This window comes from Oncorhynchus kisutch, linkage group LG13 (assembly GCF_002021735.2).
Source record: "Oncorhynchus kisutch isolate 150728-3 linkage group LG13, Okis_V2, whole genome shotgun sequence".
Lineage (NCBI taxonomy): Eukaryota > Metazoa > Chordata > Actinopteri > Salmoniformes > Salmonidae > Oncorhynchus > Oncorhynchus kisutch.
In genome coordinates, this window is record NC_034186.2 from 45,200,134 (window position 1) to 45,225,703 (window position 25,570).

General features: G+C 43.4%; 1 protein-coding gene across 4 annotated transcripts in view; it reads right to left on the minus strand.

The window, feature by feature from the left end:
- LOC109902278 (prolyl 3-hydroxylase 2) overlaps positions 1–23,387 on the minus strand; it is a 90,506-nt gene extending 67,119 nt beyond the window's left edge. For all 4 annotated transcript variants that reach the window (XR_004202431.1, XR_004202432.1, XR_004202433.1 and 1 more), the window contains exon 1: positions 22,731–23,387. Coding sequence is in view for 1 of the 4 variants with exons in the window: in XM_020498521.2 (XP_020354110.1) it covers positions 22,731–23,147 (417 nt within the window). In the remaining 3 variants the exon portion in view is untranslated. The remainder of the gene's footprint in view (positions 1–22,730) is intronic.
- Positions 23,388–25,570: the final 2,183 nt, after the last annotated feature.

Sequence of the window (25,570 nt, forward strand, 5' to 3'; positions counted from 1 at the left end):
TTTGCTATATTGCACTTGTGATTTCATGAATATAAATATTTTTTGTAATATTATTTGAATGTGGCGCTCTGCAATTCAGCGATTGTTGATGACAATTATCCCGCTAACGGGATAGGTAGCGTCAAGAAGTTGGCTGATTTCAAGGTTTTACTGCTAACCTACAAAGCATAACATGGGCTTGCTCCTACCTATCTCTCTGATTTGGTCCTGCCATACATACCTACACGTACACTACAGTCACAAGATGCAGGCCTCCTTATTGTCCCTCGAATTTCTAAGCAAACAGCCGGAGGCAGGACGTTCTCCTATAGAGCTCCATTTTCATGGAATGGTCTGCCTATCCATGTGAGAGACTGTCTCGACCTTTAAGTCCTTACTGAAGACTCATCTCTTCAGTAGGTCCTATGATTGAGTGTAGTCTGGCCCAGGGGTGCGAAGGTGAACGGCAAGGCACTGGAACGACGAACCACCCTTGCTGTCTCTGCCTGGCCGGCTCCCCTCTCTCCATTGGGATTTTCTGTCTCTAACCCTATTACAGTTGCTGAGTCAGTGGCTTACTAGTGCTTTAGGGGGAAAGGAGGGGTGCGTCACTTGAGTGGGCTGAGTCTCAGATGTGATCTTCCTGTCCGGTTTTGCGCCCCCTCAGATCTTTGTGAGCTATACTCAGCCTTGTCTCATGGTAAGCTTGTGCTCTGTTGATATCCTTCTAGTGGTGTGGGGGCTTTGCTTTGGCAAAGTGGGTGGGGTTATATCCTGCCTGGTTGGCCTATCCGGGGGTATCTTCGGACGGGTCCACAGTGTCCCCCGACCCACCCCTGTCTCAGTCTCCAGTATCTATGCTGCAATAAGTCTATGTGCCGGGGGGCTAGGATCAGTGTTATATCTGGCGGAATTATCCTGCCTTATCTGGTGTCCTGTGTGAATTTAAGTATGCTCTCTCTAAATCTCTCTCTCCCCTAGGACCATGCCTCAGGACCACCTGGCCTGATAACTCCTGGCTGTCCCCAGTCCACCTGGTCATGCTGCTACTCCAGTTTCAACTGTTCTGCCTGTGGCTAGGGAACCCTGACCTGTTCACTGGACGTGCTACTTGGACCTGCTGTTTTCGTCTCTCTCTCTACCGCACCTGCACTCTCGAACTCTGCATGACATCTACCCCTGAGGCACTGACCTGTTGCACCCTCTACAACAACGGATAATTATTTGACCCTGCTGGTCCTCTATGAACGTTTGAAAATCTTGAAGAACAATCTGCCCTTAAATGGACATACTCTTATAATCTCTACCCGGCACAGCCAGAAGAGGACTGGCCACCCCTCATAGCCTGGTTCCTCTCTAGGTTTCTTCCTAAGTTCCTGCCTTTCTAGCCACCATACTTCTACATCTGCATTGCTTTTTGTTTGTGGTTTTAGGCTGGGTTTCTGTATAGCACTTATAAATACATTTGATTGACTGATCAGGAGTTAGCCATCTGCTAGAAGCCACAAGGCAAAAGGTGAAGTAATCCTTACCACCAGCTCAGCCAATACATTTCTCCCTGATGAAGAGCTGCCTGCAGTCCCCACACCGAGAACCAGATTTCTCATTGGTCCCTCTGTTTGTTTCATCACTGCTTAGCAACCAGCCTCAAACAGTTGACTTGTGACTACATCCTACCATGTAGACCTCATTAATAAGTACACGGCCATTGTTTATTCCTTGTCAGCAAACATGCTCGTCATTAGCCTACTCTGCTATCGAATATATGCTTATTAGACAGTCCTTGTTATCGAGTATTGCTGTGTAACAGCTAACTGTTTATTGCTAAATGTATTATTATCATAGTGTGCCATTACATGGCTATAGCTCATTCACTACTCTGCTCGATCCACTGTAGCCTCTATGTGAACAGCCATTATTCCTTTCTCTGTGCCTCTCAGAACCATCCCCATCTACGTCCCCGTGTTCATCTTCCTCAGCGTGTTTAAAATAACGTTCCTGTGTGTTAACTATCAGGATGCTTTATTATCCTCTAACCGGGGGCAGTGTAACTGAGCCACAAACCAGTAAAATACGTTGAGCCGGGTTGATCTCTTTCACACACATCTATATTTACCACGCCAATTGAGATGGAAAGACTGAGAAGTAGGGGGGAGCAGATCTGTGTAGACACACCTGACAGGTCCGTTCGGATGAGGACATGCTGTGACGAGGTGAACCCCCAGAGAAAGAGCTGAGAGAACTCTAAACGATATCTTGCCAAAGAAGAAAAACAATCTCTTTCCAAAGTGAAAAACTAGAACAAACATTTTCCATGTTTTTGGAGTGTGTGCTGACGGAGAGAGATGGATTTCCACCAGTAAAATCACCCTGACGCCCACTTCCTGTGGCCTTGAGAGCCTCAAGAAGTTCTTTACTCAAGGCAGAGTTACAGTGAATCGCAATGCTGTGGTAAATTGAACCCAAACAAAACAAAGCAGAAACAAAACAATAGATAAATGTAAACATTAAGGTTGAGCAGTATCCAGATTTTCATATCGTCCTACCGTTCTACTCTCATCCAGGGACTTACAGTGTTACCGGCTTGGTACACAAAAACACACAAAAAAGCCCATTGGACGTTGTAACGGTTTTCGTTGGTTGAAGAAGGAGTAGTCCAAAACGCAACGTGGTAAGTGTTCATGTTGGAAATTTAATCAAAACTGAACACTAAACAAAATAACAACGAGGAGTAACGAGAACGAAACAGTTCTGTCAGGTGATACACACCAAACAGAAAACAACTACCCACAACTCAAGGGCGAAACCAGGCTGCCTAAGTATGGTTCTCAATCAGAGACAACGATTGACAGCTGCCTCTGATTGGGAACCATACCAGGCCAAACACATAGAAATACAAACATAGAACAAAACATAGAATACCCACCCACATCACACCCTTACCAAAAAAAAATAAATAGAAACATACAAAGCAATCTACGGTCAGGGCGTGACAGACGTCTATTACTAGAATGCTAAAACAATTAGCACAAGGAATAGTACATTTCTATGAAGGGTGCCAACTAAATATACTAATGAGCGCAAACAGACAGTCCAGATGATAAAGTTATACATGCAGTTGAAGTCGGAAGTTTACATGCACTTAGGTTGGAGTCATTAAACTCGTTTTTCAACCACTCCACACATTTCTTGTTAACAAACTATAGTTTTGGCAAGTCGGTTAGGACATCTACTTTGTGCATGACACAAGTAATTTTTCCAACAATTGTTTACAGACAGATTATTTCACTTATAATTCACTGTATCACAATTCCAGTGGGTCAGAAGTTTACATACACTAAGTTGACTGTGCCTTTAAACAGCTTGGAAAATTCCAGAAAATGATGTCATGGCTTTAGAAGCTTCTGATAGGCTATTAATTTGAGTCAATTGGAGGTGTACCTGTGGATGTATTTCAAGGCATACCTTCAAACTCAGTGCCTCTTGCTTTACATAATGGGAAAATCTAAAGAAATCAGCCAAGACCTCAAAAAGAAAATTGAGACCTCCACAAGTCTGGTTCATCATGGGAGCAATTTCCAAATGCCTGAAGGTACCACGTTCATCTGTAAAAACAATTGTACGCAAGTATAAACACCATGGGACCACGCAGCAGTCATACCGCTCAGGAAGGAGACGCGTTCTGTCTCCTAGAGATTAACGTAATTTGGTTCGAAAAGTGCAAATCAATCCCAGAACAACAGCAAAGGACCCTGTGAAGATGCTAGAGGAAACAGGTACAAAAGTATCTATATCCACAGTAAAACGACATAACCTGAAAGGCCGCTCAGCAAGAAAGAAGCCACTGCTCCAAAACAGCCATAAAAAAGCCAGACTACAGTTTGCAAATGCACATGGGGACAAAGATCGTACATTTTGGAGAAATGTCCTCTGGTCTGATGAAAGAAAAATATAACTGTTTGGCCATAATGACCATTATGTTTGGAGGAAAAAGGAGGAGGCTCCGAAGAATACCATCCCAAATGTGCAGCACAGGGGTGGCAGCATCATGTTGTGGGGGTGCTTTGCTGCAGGAGGCAGGAAAATTATGTGGATATATTGAAGCAACATCTCAAGACATCAGTCAGGAATTTAAAGCTTGGTCGCAAATGGGTGTTCCAAATGGACAATGACCCCAAGCATACTTCCAAAGTTGTGGCAAAATGGCTTAAGGACAACAAAGTCAAGGTATTGGAGTGGCCATCACAAAGCCCTGACCTCAACCCTAAAGAAAATGTGTGGGCAGAACTAAAAAAGCCTGTGCGAGCAAGGATCCTACAAACCTGACTCAGAAACACCAGCTCTGTCAGTAGGAATGGGCCAAAATTCACCCAACTTATTGTGGGAAGCTTGTGGAAGGCTACCCGAAATGTTTGACCCAAGTTAAACAATTTAAAGGCAATGCTACCAAATACTGATTGAGTGTATGTAAACTTCTGACACACTGGGAATGTGATGAAAGAAATAAAAGCTGAAATAAATCATTCTCTCAACTATTATTCTGACATTTCACATTCTTAAAATAAAGTGGTGATCCTAACTGACCTAAGACAGGGACTTTTTACTCGGATTAAATGTCAGGAACTGTGAAAAACTGAGTGTAAATGTATTTGGCTAAGGTGTATGTAAACGTCCGACTTCAACTGCGTGTGTTGAATGTATGTGTTGCCACCCTCGTGTCACACACCACTCATAAAGTACATTTAGAACTTTTATTAAACATCAAATATCATCAACAGTTCTTCAAATACTGTGATATGATCATTTGGCCATATCGCTCAGCCCTCATGGGGTTTGCCACGATGTTTGTGATTTCACCCCAAGGAATCACATGTCTGTTTAGTTTCCCATCTCCAAAGAGCATTATGGTCAGTTCTTTGTAAAGGCTTCCAGGAAAATGTAGGCCTTCCCTTTTATTGAGCGCATGTGGACTTTGTTGGGCCAAATCAAATCTTATTTGTCACATGCGCTGAGTACAACAGGTGTGGTAATCTTCACCTTACAGTGAAATGCTTACTTACAAACCAACAATTGCTTTAAGAAGTTAAGAAGAAAAAACGTGTCAAGTAAAAATTAGCTAAGTAAAAAAATACAAAAATAAATAAGAGTAGCAAATAATTAAACTGCAGCAGTAAAATAACAGTAGCGAGGCTATATACAGGGGTACCAGTACAGAGTCACTGTGTGGCGGCACGCGGCCAGTAAAGGTCGCTGGTTTGAATCCCTGAGCCACAAGGCGCTGATGACACAGATGTTGATTAAAGCAGTCCCTCGCACCTTAAACGCGGAAGACACATTTAGGTTCGAATGCATTCAGTTATGCACCCGACTAGGTACCCCCTTTCCCTTCCCAATGTGTCATGTGGTGGTCGCAGTCATTCCTCTCAAAATCACAACTTTTGAAAATGAACACGAGGAGGGTTTATCCACCGTGTCAATTCACAGCCCGCTGAGCGTTTTACGTAAGTCCGACTTTGAAACTAGCACCCTAATGACAAGTTGATATCATGGCAAATAAAGCTGACAAGACCCAATAAATTCAAGCGCAGAGGGTCATTGTAAAACCAGATGTAAAATATAAACATTCACACATGTTTATGAATAGCAGTATACTTGAGCTGATAGTCGTCAAAGAATTGAACCGGGTTTTACTCGGTTTCAATGGCCTACTACTAAAGGTGGACTGTCACACACGGTATCTGCGCATGTGCACGGGTTTGCTTCACGCCGTTCACAGCGTGGTAGCCTGGGAACCCAAAACAGAGGAGAAGTTGAGCCTCGAGCTAAAAACGTTCTTAGTTGTTGCGGAAATTGACCCGCGTTGCCGTTCGCCTCAACGTCACATCGTCAAGTCTACCCTCAAAGAGAGAGTGAATGAGTTACCCCATCCCTCCTCCCTATCCTTCTTTCTCCACATAAGCCTTCTGTACTAAACACAGAGAGAACACATGATGCTGCCTGCTTCTCCAGGAAGACATCCACGCGGAGTCTGTTCTAGCTGTGTACATATCACAGCATCCATCGGGCAATGCCTTGATCATGAAGAGCTACTACGACTAGACCTGCTCATTCACTTCAAATGCACACGACACAATCTAGCTGTTTGTTCTGTACATTGCCCCCACTGATCTCAGCGGCTAGCCGCCTACGTTGATTTTGCGCCGCCTTCACTGCCCTTCAAACAGTTCATTGACACCTCATCTCCTCACACTGGTCCGGTCTGTTCTCACCAGGAACGGAGTCAGTCGTATGAGGAATCTCCACATCAAGTCGGAAGACTCCACTTAACTGGACAGGACTCTGACATAAGGGAAACGTTGATAGGTTGAACTGGGGGTTAAGCTTGTGGAGTGTCTTTTATACAGCTAAGACAACAACAAAAAGTCCTGTACAAACAGGGACCGTGAGGGGTCCAAGTCAGGGCCTGACACTGATCTCTAAGCTGTTACACTCATCGGAGATGAAGAGAAGGAGACGGAACACTTTCACAGCTAGGTACCTCAGAAGGGAAGTCTCATGTTTCCTTCCTTTAAGGCCAGGGGAGTTTAAGACAAAATTGGCCTAACGTCTCCAACCCAACCCCCAGTGTGGGATCTTCACAGGGTTACGACCTTGTCAGGAAGCAGTCAGAGGCATTTGATTGAATCCCAACCAAGAATGCCCATTGCTCCAATCATCGACCCAATCATCCTCGCACTATGCGTTATTCCAAGACAATGCTATTACTCGGGATTTATTGCACAAGAAAACTTCACTTTCCAAAGGCATGAACCCAAGTGACTGCGGCTATTGTCATCACGTCATGCCAGATCACTGTCATCTATTTCCATAGTTCTAATTCACTACTCATTACTAAATTCCAAAACTCTCTCCACATCCCATTCATCAACCGAGCTAATCTGCTTGGTGTGCTGTGGAAGCCAGCGGGAGATCTTCTTGCGAAATAACTCCCACTCTTTCTGTGAGGATCATGACATACTTCCCCCTGTGAATTTTGGGGGAAGCCCCAGGATGTACGGTCAAGGTTCTGTAAGGACATCTGTCCCGGGTCCACTGATAAAGGATAACGTGGTGGACAATTCCAACATATACACTCTCCCTCAGCACTTTGCTCAGTCATAATAACCTAGTGGAAGTCAAGAGTTGTGACCCTGGCACATGTAGGACTTGAACTTTAATTTCAGCAGGGCTGTCTGGTGAGGAAGGAGGACAGTGAGGCACTCGTTGTAAAAGGTGCGTCAAATACACCACTCGAACCACTGTAATCGAGTAGGCAGGGAGTCTGTTAGCCATCATGGCTGGTTAGTGCTGCGTTTAGCTGTAATTCACAGAAGTGGCACACAATCTGAACCAGATGTGGAGATGGTGCCTGCCTCAAAGGTCGGCTTTGGGTCGCAGCCAGGTCACTGCAGGGTCTTGAAAACGACCCCCCCCCTCCAGATAAACACAGAAGGAGTGGAGAAGAGGTTACCACTTGGAAGCCCAGCATCATGTGGAATGTGAATCTGGGGTGGCAGTGGTATGTTATAAAAATCTCCATATCGTGTTCTGTGTCCAAATCTCATGGTCCTGTTAGGATATTCACATTTTTCCAAGATTGATAAAGCTCAGCTTGTCAGAAATAAAGAATCTTTGGGCTATTAGCTTATGCTTACACATGTGTCTCGCTCTCTGTCTCTCTAATTCACACACACACACACACACACACACACACACACACACACACACACACACACACACACACACACACGTGTTTGTTATACTGCCATTTCACCAGGAAATAGCCTCAGTCTCGGGGTGAGAGAGTGAGAGCTGAGAGCGACCGGAATATCCAGAATCAGCCAAAACAGGATTTCTGTAAAAACAGGGTTTTGGGGAAGTTAGCAAAGATTTTCAGCCCCATTCAGCACATTATGAGACATCAAAAGAGACATGTAAACATGTCACAAGCCTACCATCTCAAAAGGCCGCAAACAATTCTAACATGGCCACTACATTGGACCCAGTCATGCATCACAACGTAGATCACTGTCATCGCTCTTACGTTCGGCCTTACAGCACCGTGTCTGATTAGACACGGCTTGCACAAGACAGGCCCCCGATCAGTTCCTGCAGCCTGGCTGCGTTGTTTGAACCCCAGTGTGTTGATTGAATCGCGGTGGGTAATCAGAAACGTATGGATCTGCCGTGACATCTGAGGACCAGACCGCTGCCTGCTATATTATCGCAGGCATATCCAAAAGCCCCACAGATTCTCTGTTTCCACAGAGGACTTCAGTCAAGTTTAATTCAATTCACTAGGACAGAGTTCAATTCATTGCATGACTGGGCAGTACAAGCTAGCTAAACTAATCTCCTTAACTGGGTGGGCCAATCAAGCAATGGTCCAGGCTTTACTGAAAGAAGATAACATCTAGACGTTTGACGAAATCCGTCCTTATTTAGGAAAAGACCAGAGGACGATTTCAAAGTACTTTTTCGCCACCCACCCACTCAGTTGCTCCACCCTAAACACATCAGGGGCCTCATTTATAAACGTTGCGTACACACAATAATATGCCCCAAAACATGCGTGTGCCAGTTATCAAACAAAAGTTGGAATTGATCAAAACTGAACCTGACGTGAGAATGTGCTTATACTCCCACAAACTTTAGACCATTGCGTACGCACAGTTTCTAGTGGTTGAAGTCTGAAGCATTACAAGAAGCCAAAAGTAGCTTAGTAGTAGCCTTGTGCAGGAATATATGATGGCACTCTTATTCATAACAACAACAAAAAAACAGGTAGCTAAATATAATAACAAGATGCAATCATTTGCTGTTAGTGAGAAGAGGGAAAAATTGAAAAATAAATCCAAAAAAGGCATCTATTTCTTATTATTTATTTCACTTCCATGATCCTTGGCAGAATAAATTCCTCATCTTTTCTGACTGTGATGCAAAATAGCCTATAGGCCTAAAACATGTTGTGATAAGCTGCCATTTCATTTAATTGGACACACTTCATTGTAGTAAATAGAAGTGAATAGATGAGATATTTAAAGTATTTTGCTCTATTTTATCTGGGCTGAAGCACAGTTTAACTGCAAAACAGACAGTTCATATTTTCCATTGACTTTTGTAGTAGAGAATGACTGATACCGATTTTTTTTAGGGCCGATACCGATTTTTGGGGGTCAAGGAGGCCCCACGGCCGATATTTTAGGCCGATATTCGAATATTATTACATTTGAAAATGTTGATGACAAAACTTCCCAGAAACAATAAAATTGACTTTGTTTTTTACCAACCTAACTACATAACATAATGGTAATTAAGGCTGGGCGATATGACGATATATATCGTGTGGCGATAGAAAAACGTCTAATCGTTTCATATTATGCTCTCGTTTATCGTTTATTTTGTTGTGTCGCAAATCATATTTACGCAATATTTTTTGTCAATTGGACGACGCTTTGCATTTGAAATTTGCAACACAAACAAATGTGGAGGAGAGTGAACGTGACACAGAGCATGGAGACACGGAGCTCGTACCTAAAAGAGGGGCTACTACGGTCGCATGGACGTGGTTTGGGTATGAAAAGTCTGACAGGGACCAGAAAAGCGTCCTCTGCAAAATATGCCGCAGGCCGGACGGACCCAACAACAGGCTCAAACACCACTAACCTCTTACCACCTACGCAAGAATCATACGGAGAGAGTCTACGGATGAGACCCCAAAAAGTACAGTCGAGTGATCAAAAAAAAATCCCAGACTCAGACCTTACAAAAGAGGCACACCATATGGCAAAGAATCACGAAGATGGAAGGAGATAACAGCCGCCGTTTCAATTTACATTTGCAAAGACATGGCCCCAATCTACACGGTCGAGAAACGGGGGTTTCGTGAGTTGGTGCAAACACTCAACCCAAGGTACCAAATGCAAATTGATGCGACACGTATTAATGCCAAAATAACATGCAAAACAGGCAAGCCCCCAAAAATAAATTTATATATTTTAGGCCTATATTTATTTTGTTTGCAACTATTGTTGAAGTGTTTTCTATTTACCTTTTTAGATTTTATACATTAATATTTTATATTTTGTTAAATGCTTAATTGAGAATTTGCACAAAGGTTCTAAATAAAAGGAAAAATAATCAAATATGAGTAAGTACCTTTTATTTGTTGAGTTTAATTCAAAATGTAATAAGAAATAGGCCTTTACAGGTGATCATTTTATATAAACAATTTTTTCATTGAATTTACAGAAAATGTGTTATATCGTGATATGTATCGTTATCGGGATATGAAATGACCTATATCGGGATATGAGATTTTGGCCATATTGCCCCGCCCTGATGGTAATAATTGTATTTGAATGGTAAATATCTTGATGAACTGGGTAAGTTAAGATGGCATAGGCCTACTCACAATACAGGTGAATGCATATTCAATGCGTGTGCAAGCATTGAGTTATTGAGCTCATTTTGACTGATCAGTGTCTATGGTGCTACAGATGAAAAATAACCTGTTTTCCTTCGATGTGGCCTAATGATCAACAACATTTGCATAGAAGCATCACTTTTTATCTTTCTTTAACTAGGCATGTCAGTTAAGAACAAATTCTTATTTACAATGATGGCCTACCCCGGGCAAAACCCGGACAATGCTGGGCCAATTGTGCAACGCCCTATGGGACTGCCAATCATGGCCGGGTGTGATACAGCCTGGATTTGAACCAGGGACTGTAGTGATGCCTCTTGCACAGAGATGCAGTACCTTAGACCGCTGCACCACTCGTGAGCCCTATGTCATACCTGTATGGAAGGACATCATATAGGCACTGCTGTTAGTTTGACGGTATAAAATAGCATCTATTTAATGCAAATGGTCCAACGTAACGTCCTTATTTGTAGATTTAAACATTTTCAGGACGCATCTCTAAAAAAACTCAGCTGCAAGGATGAAATTCGAAACAACTAAATTGGCTAGTTCAGCTATCTTTCAAGAAATGGATGTGTTGTAATTTGATCTCACTGCTATGATTGGATAGAGCGAGGCTGTAATTCCGCTTCCTTTCACATCTCACTCGACCACTCATATAATTTGCTGGCTGCTGTTTACTGCTACTATGTTAACTTAGTTCAATGGTGTTGACACTGAATGACTTAGTTTGAGAAGTGAGAACACGGGAACATCTTTCTTGGCCATAAACATGCAGGAGTTTTCTTAGGTAGCTAAACCTATTGCCAACCTTTATTTAGGCATTCTAAAACACTTCCTTCTTTCCCTATTATGAAAATCATCTAATCCGATAATCAACTTTCACACCAGTAAATAGCTGACGTTACACCAAATAGGATTAGAAACTCCGTGGTTACACCGCAAGTCAGATGGCTCATTATTGAAAATGGTGCATGTTCAAAATGATAACCAGCTAACATTAGCTAGCTACGTTGGCTATTTGTTATCTTAGCATCATGTTTTTCTAGCTAGCTAGCATAGTAGCTAATATAGGTAGCTAACACCACAGATGAAAGGGTTAGTTATACATAATCTTTGCTGACAAGTCACATAGCTATCTGCTTAGCTAGCTAGCTTGCATGTCCGGGCACGTCGACACATGTATTTTTTACTAGTGAATTAAACCTAAACTAATATTTACAACAGGAGTTAGATTTTGGTCACTGTGTCAATTTATCCGTTTCTCAATATTGCACCTTTCTGTTGGAGAATGAGCTAGCTTGCTGCTGATTATTTTTTTTCGCTGCTTGACATTCCTTGGCATTGTGCAGTGCTCGTGGCCGAAGCACTGAATGGCTCCTGGCATCGCAGCAGTTTTGCTATGTAGCGGGACTATCGACAATACTGTAAGCAATATTTCATTTTTCAATTTCAAAACACACTTAAGAACATCATAACCATTGCGGAACATATTCCTCACCTTTTCTGGCCATGATCAGTTCATATTCCTGAAGTAGCCATACAACATATTACCATGCACATCTCTAATTGTGCCTATTAGATATTATAATTTCAAGATTTTGCATCCGAAAGGGAATGCGGTTTATAACATACAGTAGAATTTACCAAGTGAACAGACAGTAGATCTTTTGCATTGAAGTATGTAGACTACTGTAACTAGGCCTACTGTAGGCTAATTAAACAAAAAGGCAGTGGGGAGTGCCGTATATTTTGCTTAGTGAAAAAGTAAATGCAATACATTATTGAATTCAAACTCTCTTTTGACAGGTCCACAACAATGTGCATTGTTTTTGTCTTTCAGACACGGTCAGATACAGCAAATGTCAGATTTTTGTGTAGGCAGAGCGCATTGGAGATGGATTCTGTTGCATTGACAGGCAGGACTCAGGCCCGTACTCTACACAGACCAGTGTGCCATAACCGGTTAGAGCTGCAGTAGGCCTATAAGCAAATAGCCATTGCCATATATGGATCTGTGCCATTCACTTTGGACTGGACTGTGTTTACAGCATGAGCTGTCGTGAGTAGATGCACTTGTTTTGAGATCAAAGCGAGAGCTACATGTAGCGACCTGTGCACATTGGTTCATATTCTTTGCTAGTTAGTGAGTTATTAGCCCAGAGGTAGTTAATGTCTAGTCAAAGACGGGTTGCTTTCTACAAGAGCACAAAATGTGTGCATTTCTAGTAGGGCTGAACCCATTTAGTCGACTGGACGATTTGCGCCTGTCTCAGTGGAATTATCAATTTCGGATGCCACGCAGAGGGCACAGTGCATCACTGTAAGAGATGTGATACTGAAATGGTATATGGTTATATTATGCAAAAATAATGGTGCAACACTAATAAATCTGATATTATTTTATAACAAAAGTGCTTTCTGCCGTGTTGGATACGGTCGCTGTCCTCGGTTCTGAAACATAATCTTCAGTGCGCCGTAGAATTGGCGCCTTTCCCTAAATTGCTATGTGCATAATAGCAAAGTACACCAGCATATTGGGATTGAGAACAATGCGGCAGAGGGAGCAGCAGCAGAGATGAGGAAACAACCCTTGCCTCTAAGAAAATTGAGGAGAGAGGAAACCCCAACTTAATTAGGTCTATAATCAAGACCCTAACTGTTAAATGTGCCTGGCTTTATAAATCATCCATACATATCTACAGAAATAAGATAGATCTTGCATCTGTTTCCTGTTTGAGTGTTTGTTTAATAGTCTACTGATTCCGTGAGCACAAAGCCTCATGCAACGGCAAAATGTTGGATAAAGCAATTTCACAGATTCGGCTGTTTTGAACCTTTGCTATGCTGTAATAAAGGCTTTACCCCCCCCGTTAGAACAGACTGGCATTACTTAGAGTTAATTTTGTGTTGTTTACACTGCTCCAAACAGACAGAAAAATAACATTGTAATCTAACAGCACCTGTTTGTCACACATAATATGCACGCAGCTCTCACTCCTGTACCCTCCTTTTTCTTGATTCCCTTCTTATTGTTATTATTACAATTGTTATTACGATCATCGTTACAACAAGTAATGCCGTTATCATTAGTAGCCTTTGTGTAGTAGTCTTGTATAACCACCATCGAGCTGTAGGCCTAAGAGAGCATCCTGTTCAGTCTTATTACCGTAACTGACTTATGACCTATATTTCAATATACTTTATAGGCTACTGTATCAATCAATCATTCATTCATTCGTGCCATCTGACAGCATACGAGACATTCATGCTTTGAAACGCAATCAAGTATTTTGGGTTAAAAATTAAATAACAAAGGGAGCTTTGAATAATTAGCCTAAACAATAAACCATTTGTTTGTTATTGTTATTGAACCTTTATTCAACACCACACCACTACATAAAGAGAGACCTAAGACAACAGCATAACATGGCAGCAACACAAGACAACACAGCATGCCAGCAACACAACATGACAACCACATGGTACCCCCTTCTCATTTCTCCCCACTGTGAAAGACCGGACGGTGCGTCACACCACGGAAGACCCAGGAATAAGTCAACCACAGTTTGTCTTTCCCCTCAACATCATCCCCCTCCTCCCCAACCCCAACTCAGATATCTCCCTCTAGGCCCATAGCGTAGCTCTGTGGGATTTACAGCAAACTGTCAGTTCATAGACAAATGTCCCTTTGGTCTCTCTGGCCTCGCACACCTGACAGCAGTTCATCCTCGAAGCTGTCAAAGTTTCACTTTCCTGTTTTTGTGTGAACATGCACATAGACCCACGTAGATAAACATAACGGTAGACAACGTGTTTGCATGTGCACACCACACACCCACACTCTCACGGTTTTTCCTCTGGTCATTCAAAAGAGCCAGGCCTTCTGCTATACTGACAGGGGAGAAAAGCAGATTGTTCAAAATTTAGAAGGTGGAGGTCCCACAAGTTTGCTGATCCAAACCTTCAGCAGCACATAGTCATTAATCAAGCCTAACAGATTCTGGGTCTGGCAAGACACTCCACCTTTTTCCACAGGCAGGATCCTTCCCAAGGAGACAACCAAGGGTTCATCCCCTCACAGCCCCCACAATAATTCACATCCCACACTCACACAGCACACAGCACACAAGTCAATGCCAACCCTTGAGCCCTCCGCTCAAACTGATGAATGCCTCTTTAATTAAAACAAGAGTAAGTGAGAAAGACATGCTCTCTGATCACTGGCTGGTTGGATCAGGCTACTGCGTCGCCATCCAACTGCTTACTTCCGTGACGAGGGATATTGTGATCTATGGCAAGGAACTGAAACCGATATCAAATAAGCAGCAGACGCTTGATTTCTCTGTTCCTGGATTCAGAAACAAGAGCACGGGCAATTTCTCTCTGTCGATTGATTACGGCTTTACACTGTGTCAACACTTGACAGTGTCACTTCCTGGCCAGGTCTTTCTCTTTCTTCTCTCTCCAGAGTCTGCAGCCTCATCTCCCCTTGCAAACACTGCAGTCTTCTAGAAAGTCATTCTCAGCATTCTCCTCCCTTCTTTCCCCTAGCCTTCTGATCGTTAATAAGGTAGACAGCATTAGGGTGATGCAGTAATACAGTACAGTCCATTGGAGAAAGTTCACCCACATTCCTGCTGTGCTGTTATCCGCTCAGAGGTAGTCATGCAGAAGGTCTTTGGCAGAGCCGAGTGCCACTCCGTCTAGGCCCGGCCACGCTCACCGTGGGCAGAGTGCAGGAAGTTAGTTATAGCATGCTTCAGAGTCAGCCAGGGGAGGATTCGGGATTGGCCCATGAGCAGAAGCGAAGGTGCACCGTAAGGAGAGTTTTATCGACTCGGCGAAAGGTTTCACGAAAGCAACACGGCAGAGTACGTGGAGATACTTTTCTAAAACATTCGTTCCACATGACATCTATCTCTCCGGGTCCTTAATCTGTAGGCTAGAGCTGGCCCTCAAAACACAGGAAAGTGGAGAAGTTTTTTGGGGTGGGGGGGCCTCTCACCATATGCATTCCCTGTCTTTATCTTAAGCCTCTATCCTTTTTCCTAGGTCCTATCCTTCATCTGTGAGGAATATCCCTTATCGAAAGGTTCCAGAGGAAGAAAATCAAATTGCTCTCTGTCCTGGAGTCACCCTGACTCTGGATCTCTGTTTGGTGTAAATAATATTCATCACATCGACCCCTTCCTTCTTCTCAGCTCTTCTATCCTCCACTATCAGTAACAGACGACAATAACAGGATCTACTCCCCCCATGCCAGACACATACTGTGCTGGAGTATCATGGGTAATAGAAACGTCGTGGAGAGAGAGAGAGAGAGAGAACTTTTTTTTCCCACAAAAAAAAAACCCAGCTTCTAACTCCAGCATTCCTAGAAACAGACACCTCCTCCTTCTCCTGCCCTTGTCCGCGGGTTAGCTAACTGGATCAGCGTGATGACAGCGCTTCGAATGAGACAGATGCGACGATGATCCATACTTCGGTGGCGTGGTGTAAAAGGAGCCCTTGTAATTGGTTAGGGTCACGAGCCTCCCCTATCCCTCCGTACTTAAACTCCCTTACACACATCCACTCTGATCAAGGCAGGGATTTGAGTGAAACAGAAGCCCCGTCCAAGTCCTAATCTCAGAGGAGATCTACGCTGGAGACAGTTGGAGCTGAACAACAACAAGTAGCCTGCTGAGTGGATATCAAATCATCAAGTTATTCACAGTGGAAAACACAAGTCCTAGAGTCCTCATGATGTGGCAGGGTCTCCCAAACTCAGTTCTCGGGACCCCAGGAGGTGCACGTTTTGGTTTTGGCCCAAGCTCTACACAGCTGATTCAAATAATCAACTAATCATCAAGCTTTAATAATTTGAATCAGCTGTGTAGTGTTAGGGCAAAAACCAAAACGTGCACCCCTTGGGGTCCAGAGGACCGAGTTAGGGAAACGCTGATGTAGAGCCTTGAGATAGACTTGTAATATGCGAGGCATTCCGGACAGAGAGAGCAGGGAACAAGAACAGCAGGATTCATAAAGTCACGCTGGGAGAGGTGGGGAAAGTTTCCAAAACAAAGCAACAATGGAAAATCAGTTCGTCCACAATGAGACACAAGAGCGACGTGCAGTCCAATGTGTCATATGGTGGGCAGACGGAATTTGTGAAGGCAGATTATCCTCATATGTCAAGTAATAAATGAATTCATTATAAATCAAACCGTTGCGCCATCTGGCCCTAGACAAAGCCATATAGAACCTCTGGCCCCAGTCGTATCTCCAAGAAATACAGCTATTCAAGTGATCAAATTGAATTGTTCCTTTGTCTCTTCAAATATGTTTCAGTTAATTGGCAATACATGGCAAATACTTTTAATACAGTAACTAATCTAGCCACAAACAAACTTCACAACAAGGGAAATAAGTACTTAAAGAGAGGCATCCCTGTTATTATTTAATTACATGTCTCTTCCATTACAAACGGCACCCACGGGGCCTTACTGCACTGTGGTTAGGATCTCTGGTTCACACCAGTTCAAACTCCCCTCAGAATGGTCGACCAGTGGCCCTCCCCCAGATGGGTTGGCGATTACAAGGATTGTTCTGCCATCGAAATCCTTGGACGGGCTGCCTAAGCATTTTTTCAAACAGTGTAACAGTCAAATATTCGGGATTGAAACGCTTTCTTTGTAAACTTAAACTACTAACTCTGCTCCTGTTCTCCAGGAGCAGAGTTAGTCATCTACTGTTATTGTCTACATGATCATCTACATCATCTACTGTTATTGTCATGTTGTCATTATCTGCTAAGAAGGTTTTCTTGCTCCATCATACTGGGCTCATAATATGTGAGATACACAGATGAATTAAAAACACTAGCACTGCATACACTCAGAACAAAGAGAGCAGCAGTGCCTGGACTTTGCAGTCTCCCTCTTCACGTCCCCCTTCCGAGACTGGCTGCCTGTTGAAAACAAGTGACAGGCAGAACCTCGCAACCACCTCCTCTATATCCCAAACACCAGAATTCAGTATTTTAGTCTATGATTTCCATGTGACTGCGCACATCGGTGAAAATAAATGAACGACGCAATTGTACCAAAAACGATCAAAGTTTATGTATTCAAATCTTAAATATCGCCAGGTTGGTTTTCACAGCTGTTTCACAAGGTGCTAATTATTGTTCGTTATCCTTTGTTTGTATCTATTAGGCTCCACACTATTCATTGTTGTATCCTAGGACCTACAATAGATACATATATATTCAACCACCAGGGTGTACTAATTGAGCTATGCGAGACAGATTTTTTTTTTTTTATCGTAACAGGACTACTGAAATTATATTATTTCAGTGTAGATAAGGGAAGGACAGGTTAAATTAAAAACATGGCAGCCAGACAAGCCAGTGTATGAATCAAATGGATTTGCATATGAATGGAGTGGGAATTAGCATGTCTTCCTGATCTGTAAGGTAAGTAACTTTAATGTGTCAAGCAGATTACACGTTTTCTTTAACATTTCCGAAACGTAGTAATGTTTAAGACATGGATTTCATGTTGCAATGTTAACAAGGTACCCAAAAGTAGTTCAAATGAATGTTTTCATTTGATTAGTTCAACAAAACTTGTTTAAACAGTGAAACTGCTGTGGAAACCAGCCTTGTTTGCATAGCGAGGATGAAAAGAACGCCATTTAGGCTGTAACGATCTCCAAAAATTCGAATCATTAGGTCATCACACTGTTGACATAGCAATAGACGCTAATAGTTTATCGAATCCCATGGTGATGTAGAGGGGGACACTATTTGGCGTGGCAGGACCTCCAAAATGTTCTCTTAAATTCAGCCGTGCCCGACCCATTGCCGTGCCCACCACCTAAGACCCTTTTTGATCCAGATAAAAAAAGAACTGGATTAGCATCGAGCCCTGGGGCCAGGGGGACCAGGTCCTGGGAGTCCAGGGGCTGCTGAAGGCCTTTGATCCTGCTGTGGCTTTAAGCTGTGGAGCCAGCTCTGGCCAACCACCAGGTACTACTGCAGTCTACCTGGGTCAGGCCCCACGGGCCGTACAAGAGTCTCCCTTTACCTCATGTACAAGCGTAGCGTGTCTCTCCTTTTAGCAAAGCAAACAGGCCACAAAAGGGAGAAAACAAATATTTGCCCAGCGAAATGACTGGCGAATTGGGGACACACGTACCAGCCTTAATAGGGCAGAACAGTTGGTGTCTTGTGTTGGTGTCTATGGGCCCCTCTGCCAGGCCGAAAGGGGTCATTATGCCAGAGGCTGGGTCCAGAGGTGGAATGTTAAATAGTGGAGGAATGTTGTTTATTTTCACAATCACCAGTACGCGCCTCCACCTCGATGCACACCGACACACATTCACAGAGCCTGCTCTTACTAACATAGTCGTATTAAGCCAACCAATAGGAATGCCTCAGATCGCCCCCTCGACCTGTTGTGAGGTCAACACAGGACCCCTAGGCCTTGATGTGCTGCCATGTTAGTCAGTTCAGAAAGACATCAACACGCTGGGAGACATGCAGGGACGCGGAGGAGTAAATCTATTAAACAGCCATGGCGGTATTAGTTACTGCCTTTTTTTTGTGTGCTTATTATTCTGTTTGAAAATATCATAATATAATGCCACCAAACTCTGTTGTGCAGATGGTGGTAAAATTATTTCCCCTTTGCAGCACAGATGAGTAATATTTACAGGGCTGGGCCATGGTCTTGCCTAAGAGGATGTCTGTCCCAAATGTCTAGACTTGTACATTGTTATTTTATGGGCCGCAGCACCCCCAGTCTATAAAGCATTGGGCCAATCCAGATAGAGGGAAGCAGAACCATCTTTGCCTGCAGACAGTGACTTCCCCACCACTTCTAAGGTGGGGGACCTGTGTCAGCGAGTTGGCATTGGATCCCCCATGACTCACACAGGCGGCAGACGAATACGTCTGTAGGCAGTCGGGGAAGTGTAGCCGGGTGTCCACTAGGCTCTTTGATGAGCCGCAATGCCCATCCTGAGTTCAAAGTTCAGGGATATCCAGGGGCTTCTGATAGCATCTCAATTACACACTTAGTTCATGTAAAGGATGAATGAGACATGGATGTCTCAATGCGTGCATTAATTAGGAACAAACTAAAGAATTGTCCTTCTAAAGCCAAACACATGCAATTGTGAATTACATGCCCTAAATGAACCCCTATTATTATAGACCTTAAAGTTTCAATATGCAGAAATCACTTTGCCATTTGCTGGTTGCAAAAATTCTAATATTTTGCCTAATTTCAGTTTATGTGACAAAACAAGCAATGCGTCCTGTAGAGAATCATTATACCATCTAAACGGCTGTGAAATATATAAATGTATTCTTTTTTTACCTCCCCTTTTTCTCCACAATTTCGTGATATCCAATTGCGATCTCATCGCTGCAGCTCCCCAACGGGCTCGGCAAAGGTTGAATCATGCGTCCTCCGAAACCTGACCCATCTAACCACGCTTCTTAACATCCGCCTGCTTAACCCAGAAGCCAGCTGCACCAATGTGTCGGTGGAAATGCCATTCAACTGACAACTGATGTCAACCTGCCCGCCACAAGGAGTCACTAGAGCACGATGAGCAAAGTAAAGCCCCCCGGGCCAAACCCTCCCCTAACACAGACGACGCTGGGCCAATTGTGCACAGGCCTGTGGGACTCCAGGTCATGATACAGCCTGGAATCGAACCTGGGTATGCACTGACACCTCAAGCACTGCGATGCAGTGCAGTAGACCGCTGCACCACTAGGGAGGCCGTGAAATATATTTCCAGCTGTTTTAAGCTGGGGCAAAATACGCAAAAATGAAAATAAATAATGGAAAACATAGAAACAGCGCATATAGAAAAGATACACCACTTCTTAGACTTGCTTTCAATGGGAATGATAGATCTATAACTCACAATTCTATGTTAATTTGGTCGGGTCGCCCCGATTACTGCCATTAGGGTATGTGAATGATTAACTGGGCACTTGAGTCTATAAAAAAGGGAATGATATTTCTTCTACAATTCAAATAGATATTCTCATTGTTCCCACACCCATCTGCCAGCAGCACAGTAAAATCTAAGAGCTCTGAGGAAAGGGTTGATCTCAGTGTCAGTGTCGGCTATAGGGCCTAAGTTATCTGAGACAAATTTGGGACAGTGATGATGATTCTATCTACTTGTGGGTATTTCTGCATTATTTCACAATCAACTGACCACAAGATGCAGTATTCGATGTTGCTGGTGCTTAATTACTGGGGCGATGACAATCATTCACCAGCTCTGTGATGTTGTTAGGCATATGCATATGTTTTCAGACAGTCCAATGTCATACAAAGTGCTGCAGATCTGGGTTTGAGAAGCACCCTGCAATCTGGTACCATTAGTTTCTGTGAGATGGGATGGAAATCAAGGAGTAACTGGCAGCCAAAGCAAAAACACAAACTTCAGCAGTTGCGGCCAGCAGTTGGCATGGCACAGAAAACCACCAGGCTGTAAAAACGCATAGAATTCTCTAAAATTGAAAACAAGTGAACAGATGCGTGTACCTGTTTCGCTTCAATGGCAGGAGGCATGTCTGGAAAACTTTATGAATGAGTGCGGGCAGAGACTGGGAGAGGGGCTAATGCTAAATCATCCAATTCCATAGCCTGCGATGTGTGTAGTGTTCAGTGACATGCGGCTTACCTACCCTGTGATAATTATTGAAAAAATAACGAATGAAAAATACATCAATACATTTTTTTTTATCAATAATACTTTTGTACACTGTATACATATAGCATCGAGGCAAAGTTGTCCCATTCAAGTGGGTCAAATAAAAACACTAATGATTGGTTGACAATGCAGGTGGTGGCTACAAGTTGCAGCTGGTGAAGAGCAACTGTGGAGAATGGCAGTCGACTGCAGTTTAAACTTCGTGACCTTTGATCACATGGTTGTGGTAAAGTTCACGTGACATGTAGGCCCTTGTCGAACATTTGTATCCCTATAATGCAACTCATTTTGAAAGGCGTGATCCACAACTCATTTTGACAAAGTGATCCACTAAAACGCCCAATATGTCCCATCCATTTTCATTGCGCTCAAATAATAAATGCGCATGAGTATTGGCGTGAAAAAAAGTTATGGGAAAGGCCGTGTTCTCACCTACCAACGGACGTCACACGTAATCGGCCTTTTGGCTGTTACATCCGTTTTACTGCTAACTAAAAGTAAACTGATCAGGGTGGCTAGCATATAGCATCTGAACCGTTTTAAACGTGTGACTTTCTAACGTAACGGGGTGATAAGGGATGGAAGACCAAGACCTGAGTTTAAGGACCCACTTCAAAGGAAGGGCCAGAAAATAGCATGATCATTTCAATCTCAGTGGTATCTTTGGGAAAGACTGACCTGACCTCATGGTGGTTTCAAGACATTTGGAAAATGACGAGGTCAATTCATGACGTCAGTGATTGTCAATTCAAAAAGTCGTGGTTCTAGAAAGATGCAGAGTTTCCGATTTGCAATTCCGGGTTAGATGACCTTTCAAAACGAATTTTCCCAGTCAAAGCTCGTTTTTTTTGCGTTACCAGTTGTCTTGAACGCACTGAAGTCAGAGATTTCCGAGTTCCCAGTTGTTTTGAACGCAGCATCAGACCTCACCGCATGTCACTGGTATTGATGTATATGTGTGTGTGTGAGCACGTCGTGTTTACGTTAAATTATAAAGATAGCAAGTTTTGTGACCACACTTCATGTGGGTGATGGACATTTCTCCCTCCCTCAGCCTCGAACCTGCGCACACAGTTTGCTTCATTTCCCCGCAGGTCTATATTGTAATAGACACACAACATATCGCAGAACTAAAACGCACAGAAATAGAAGCACAAAGCTGCTTATGATTGGCTACAATAGCCCTTTGTGTTAGGGCTATATATAGGCTAATAACAGAGCTGGGAAGGAGAATACTCCTGAAAAAACGGAAACAAAGTTCCACTCAAGTCCCAAAATGATTTGCAACAAAAACTGATACAATAGGTAGGCTCTATCAGAGACTTATGTAGACATTTTATCTCTTGCGTCGCCCCAGAAACCGCAACACCGACGGCTTCACGTTGCTCAGCAGCAGCAACAGCGGTGAAAATCCAGCTGCGCACGAGTTTATCGCAGTAGCCTTTGTATGTAGGTCACCGAATGATACGCTGTAAGCCTAATAAAGGTGGGTGACTAATATCCAGAACTTTCCTATCAAACGTTGATTGTCAGATATACAACAAAAAAACACCTTTACCTTCTGATACGCCAACTGAAGATAGTTGTACGGGATTCGTCTCTGGAAATCCTGGTTGACATCCTCGCTGACTTTGTGCATGGACTGCGTTCCAACCTTCTCTTCGATGCACTCGTTTTGACAATTTGATCTTCGGAGAACCACGTCAAAGAACTGCAGGTCCATGGAAACAGAGTCAAACGGGTGCTGGTCCTGGCACCTCAGTCGACATCGGACTTTAGTCTGGCGGACCTCTGCGTAGCTGCTGAGCGCTCCCTCCATGTATCGCACTACATCTTTATAGTCACTTCTGTAAAAGGCGTCGACGGCATTATTGTATAAAAGGTCGTAGGGCTCCAACGAACCATATGAAGACGACAACAAGAGCGCTTGAAGGACAATGGACAAGATACTACTAGTGGGAAAGTGCACATCCATCTTTCTGTCGTTAGTTATCTTTGGTGGGACACTACTCAAGCGCACTAGCTTGCAGTTTGTACAAAATCCTTAGTCATGTAATACAATTATCATGGGCGGCTTGCGGAGTCCAGCTGGAACGTGACAGTCACGTAAGAGTTGAAAATGAAGATTTGAGTCCCATTAAATGCGTCCTTTGGTAGATGTTGCGGACGGCTGTGGGGCGGAAATTGGACTACTTCAGTCAGGGACACATTTGTTGTAATGACCCCCCTCACACACACACACACACACACTAACTCCTCCCCCTCTGCTATGAAATTAATGGTCATAACATCTCACTGAGTTCTTATGATTTTTGCCGTGTTGTTGAGACACAATTAGTTACTACGTTTATGAATTGGCTATGGTACTGCACGAATAACAGTTGTATCATAGCAACAATCAGCCTAAATCTATAGGCTAGGCTACTTCACAAGAAAAAGTATAAATCCAATCTGGATGAACTGTTTGAAGTGTAGTCTATACCAGTAAACACACAGGGTAGAGTGTAACTAACTACTGTTCAGTTGTAGAGGTGTTAGAGTACTGTTGTAACTGTTAGCTTATTAGGCTACACTGCAAGCCTACCATCTAGATATTACCATACACAATTTTGGAAATGTTAAATGGGACTCACATTTTTAAAACATTATTTATTTTTTTAAACATAAACCATTTTCTTTGAGAGATCGAAGGATACCTGGAGTACCTCATATCACCTTTCGTAACGCTCTGAAAATATCCAATCACTGGGTATTGTCTCCCCCTGCAGGCCACATATAGTCTTTCTGGTACTTTCTGCAGAGCGTCATTACTTGCTCTTATGAGAAATACTTAAATTATATAATTTTCCCCTTTCAACACTTTCTTACCAGACAGCATATTATTCGAATCAAATCAAACATGTGTAGTAAGGGAAATCATAACTTTTCATACCACAACATGAGCCATTGTGAAACACTACAAAAGTATGTGGACACCTGCTTGTCGAACATCTCATTCCAAAATCATGGGCATTAATATGGAGTTGGTCCCCCCTTTGCTGTGACAACAGCCTCCACTCTTCTGGGAAGGATTTCCACATGGAACATTGCAGCTGGGACTTGCTTCCATTCAGCCACAAGAGCGTTAGTGAAGTCGGGCACTGATTGTTGGGCGATTAGGCCTGGTTCGCAGTCGACGTTCCAACTCATCTCAAAGGTGTTCGATGGGTGTATAGTCAGGGCTCTGTGCAGGCCAGTCAAGTTCTTCCACACTGATCTCAACAAACCATTTCTGTATGAACCTCACTTTGTGCAGTGGGGCATTGTCATGCTGAACCAGGAAAGAGCCTTCCCCAAACTGCTGCCACGAAGGTAGATGCATAGAATAGTCTAGAATGTATTTGTATGCTGTAGTGTTAAGATTTCCCTTCACTGGAACTAGCCCGAACCATGAAAAACATCCACAGACCATTATTCCTCCCCCACCAAACTTTCCAGTTGGCACTATGCATTGGGGCAGGTAGCGTTCTTCTGGCATCCGCCAAACCCAGATTTGGCTGTTGGACTGCCAGATGATGAAGCGTGATTCATCACTCCAGCAAACGCGTCTCCACTGCTCCAATGGCGGCGAGCTTTACACCGCTTCAGCCAACTCTTGGTATTGTGCATGGTGATCTTAGGCTTGTGTGCGGCTGCTCAGCCATGGAAATCTATTTCATGAAGCTCCCGATGAACAGTTCTTGTGCTGACGTTACTTCCAGAGGCAGTTTGGAACTCGGTAGTGAGTGTTGCAACCGAGGACAGACGATTTTTACTCACTATGGGTCCCGTTCTGTGAGCTTGTGTGGACTACCACTTTGTGGCTGAGCTGTTGTTGCTCCTAGACGTTTTCACTTCACAATTACAGCACTTACAGTTGACCGTGGCAGCTCTTGCAGGGAAGAAATGTAATGAACTGGCTTGTTTGAAAGGTGGCATCCTATGACGGTGCCCTGTTGAAAGTCACTGTGCTATTCAGTAAGACCATTCTACTGCTGTTTGTCTATGGAGATTGCATGGCTATGTGCTCGATTTTATACACCTGTCAGCAACAGGTGTGGCTGAAATAGCAGAATCCAATAATTTGAAGGAGTGTCCACATACTTTTGTATATATAGTGTATGAACTGTCCCTTGGGCTGGGCGATATACCATATTTGACTACAAATCCATTTTTTCATCAGCAGATGTCACACAGTGCTTATACAGAAACCCAGCCCAAAACCTCCAAAGAGCAAGCAATGCAGCTGTAGAAGCACAGTGGCTAGGAAACACTCCCTAGAAAGGAAAGAACCTAGGAAGAAACCTAGAGAGGAACCAGGTTCTGAGGCGTGGCCAGTCCTCTTCTGACTGTGCCAAATCAAATCAAATCAAATTTATT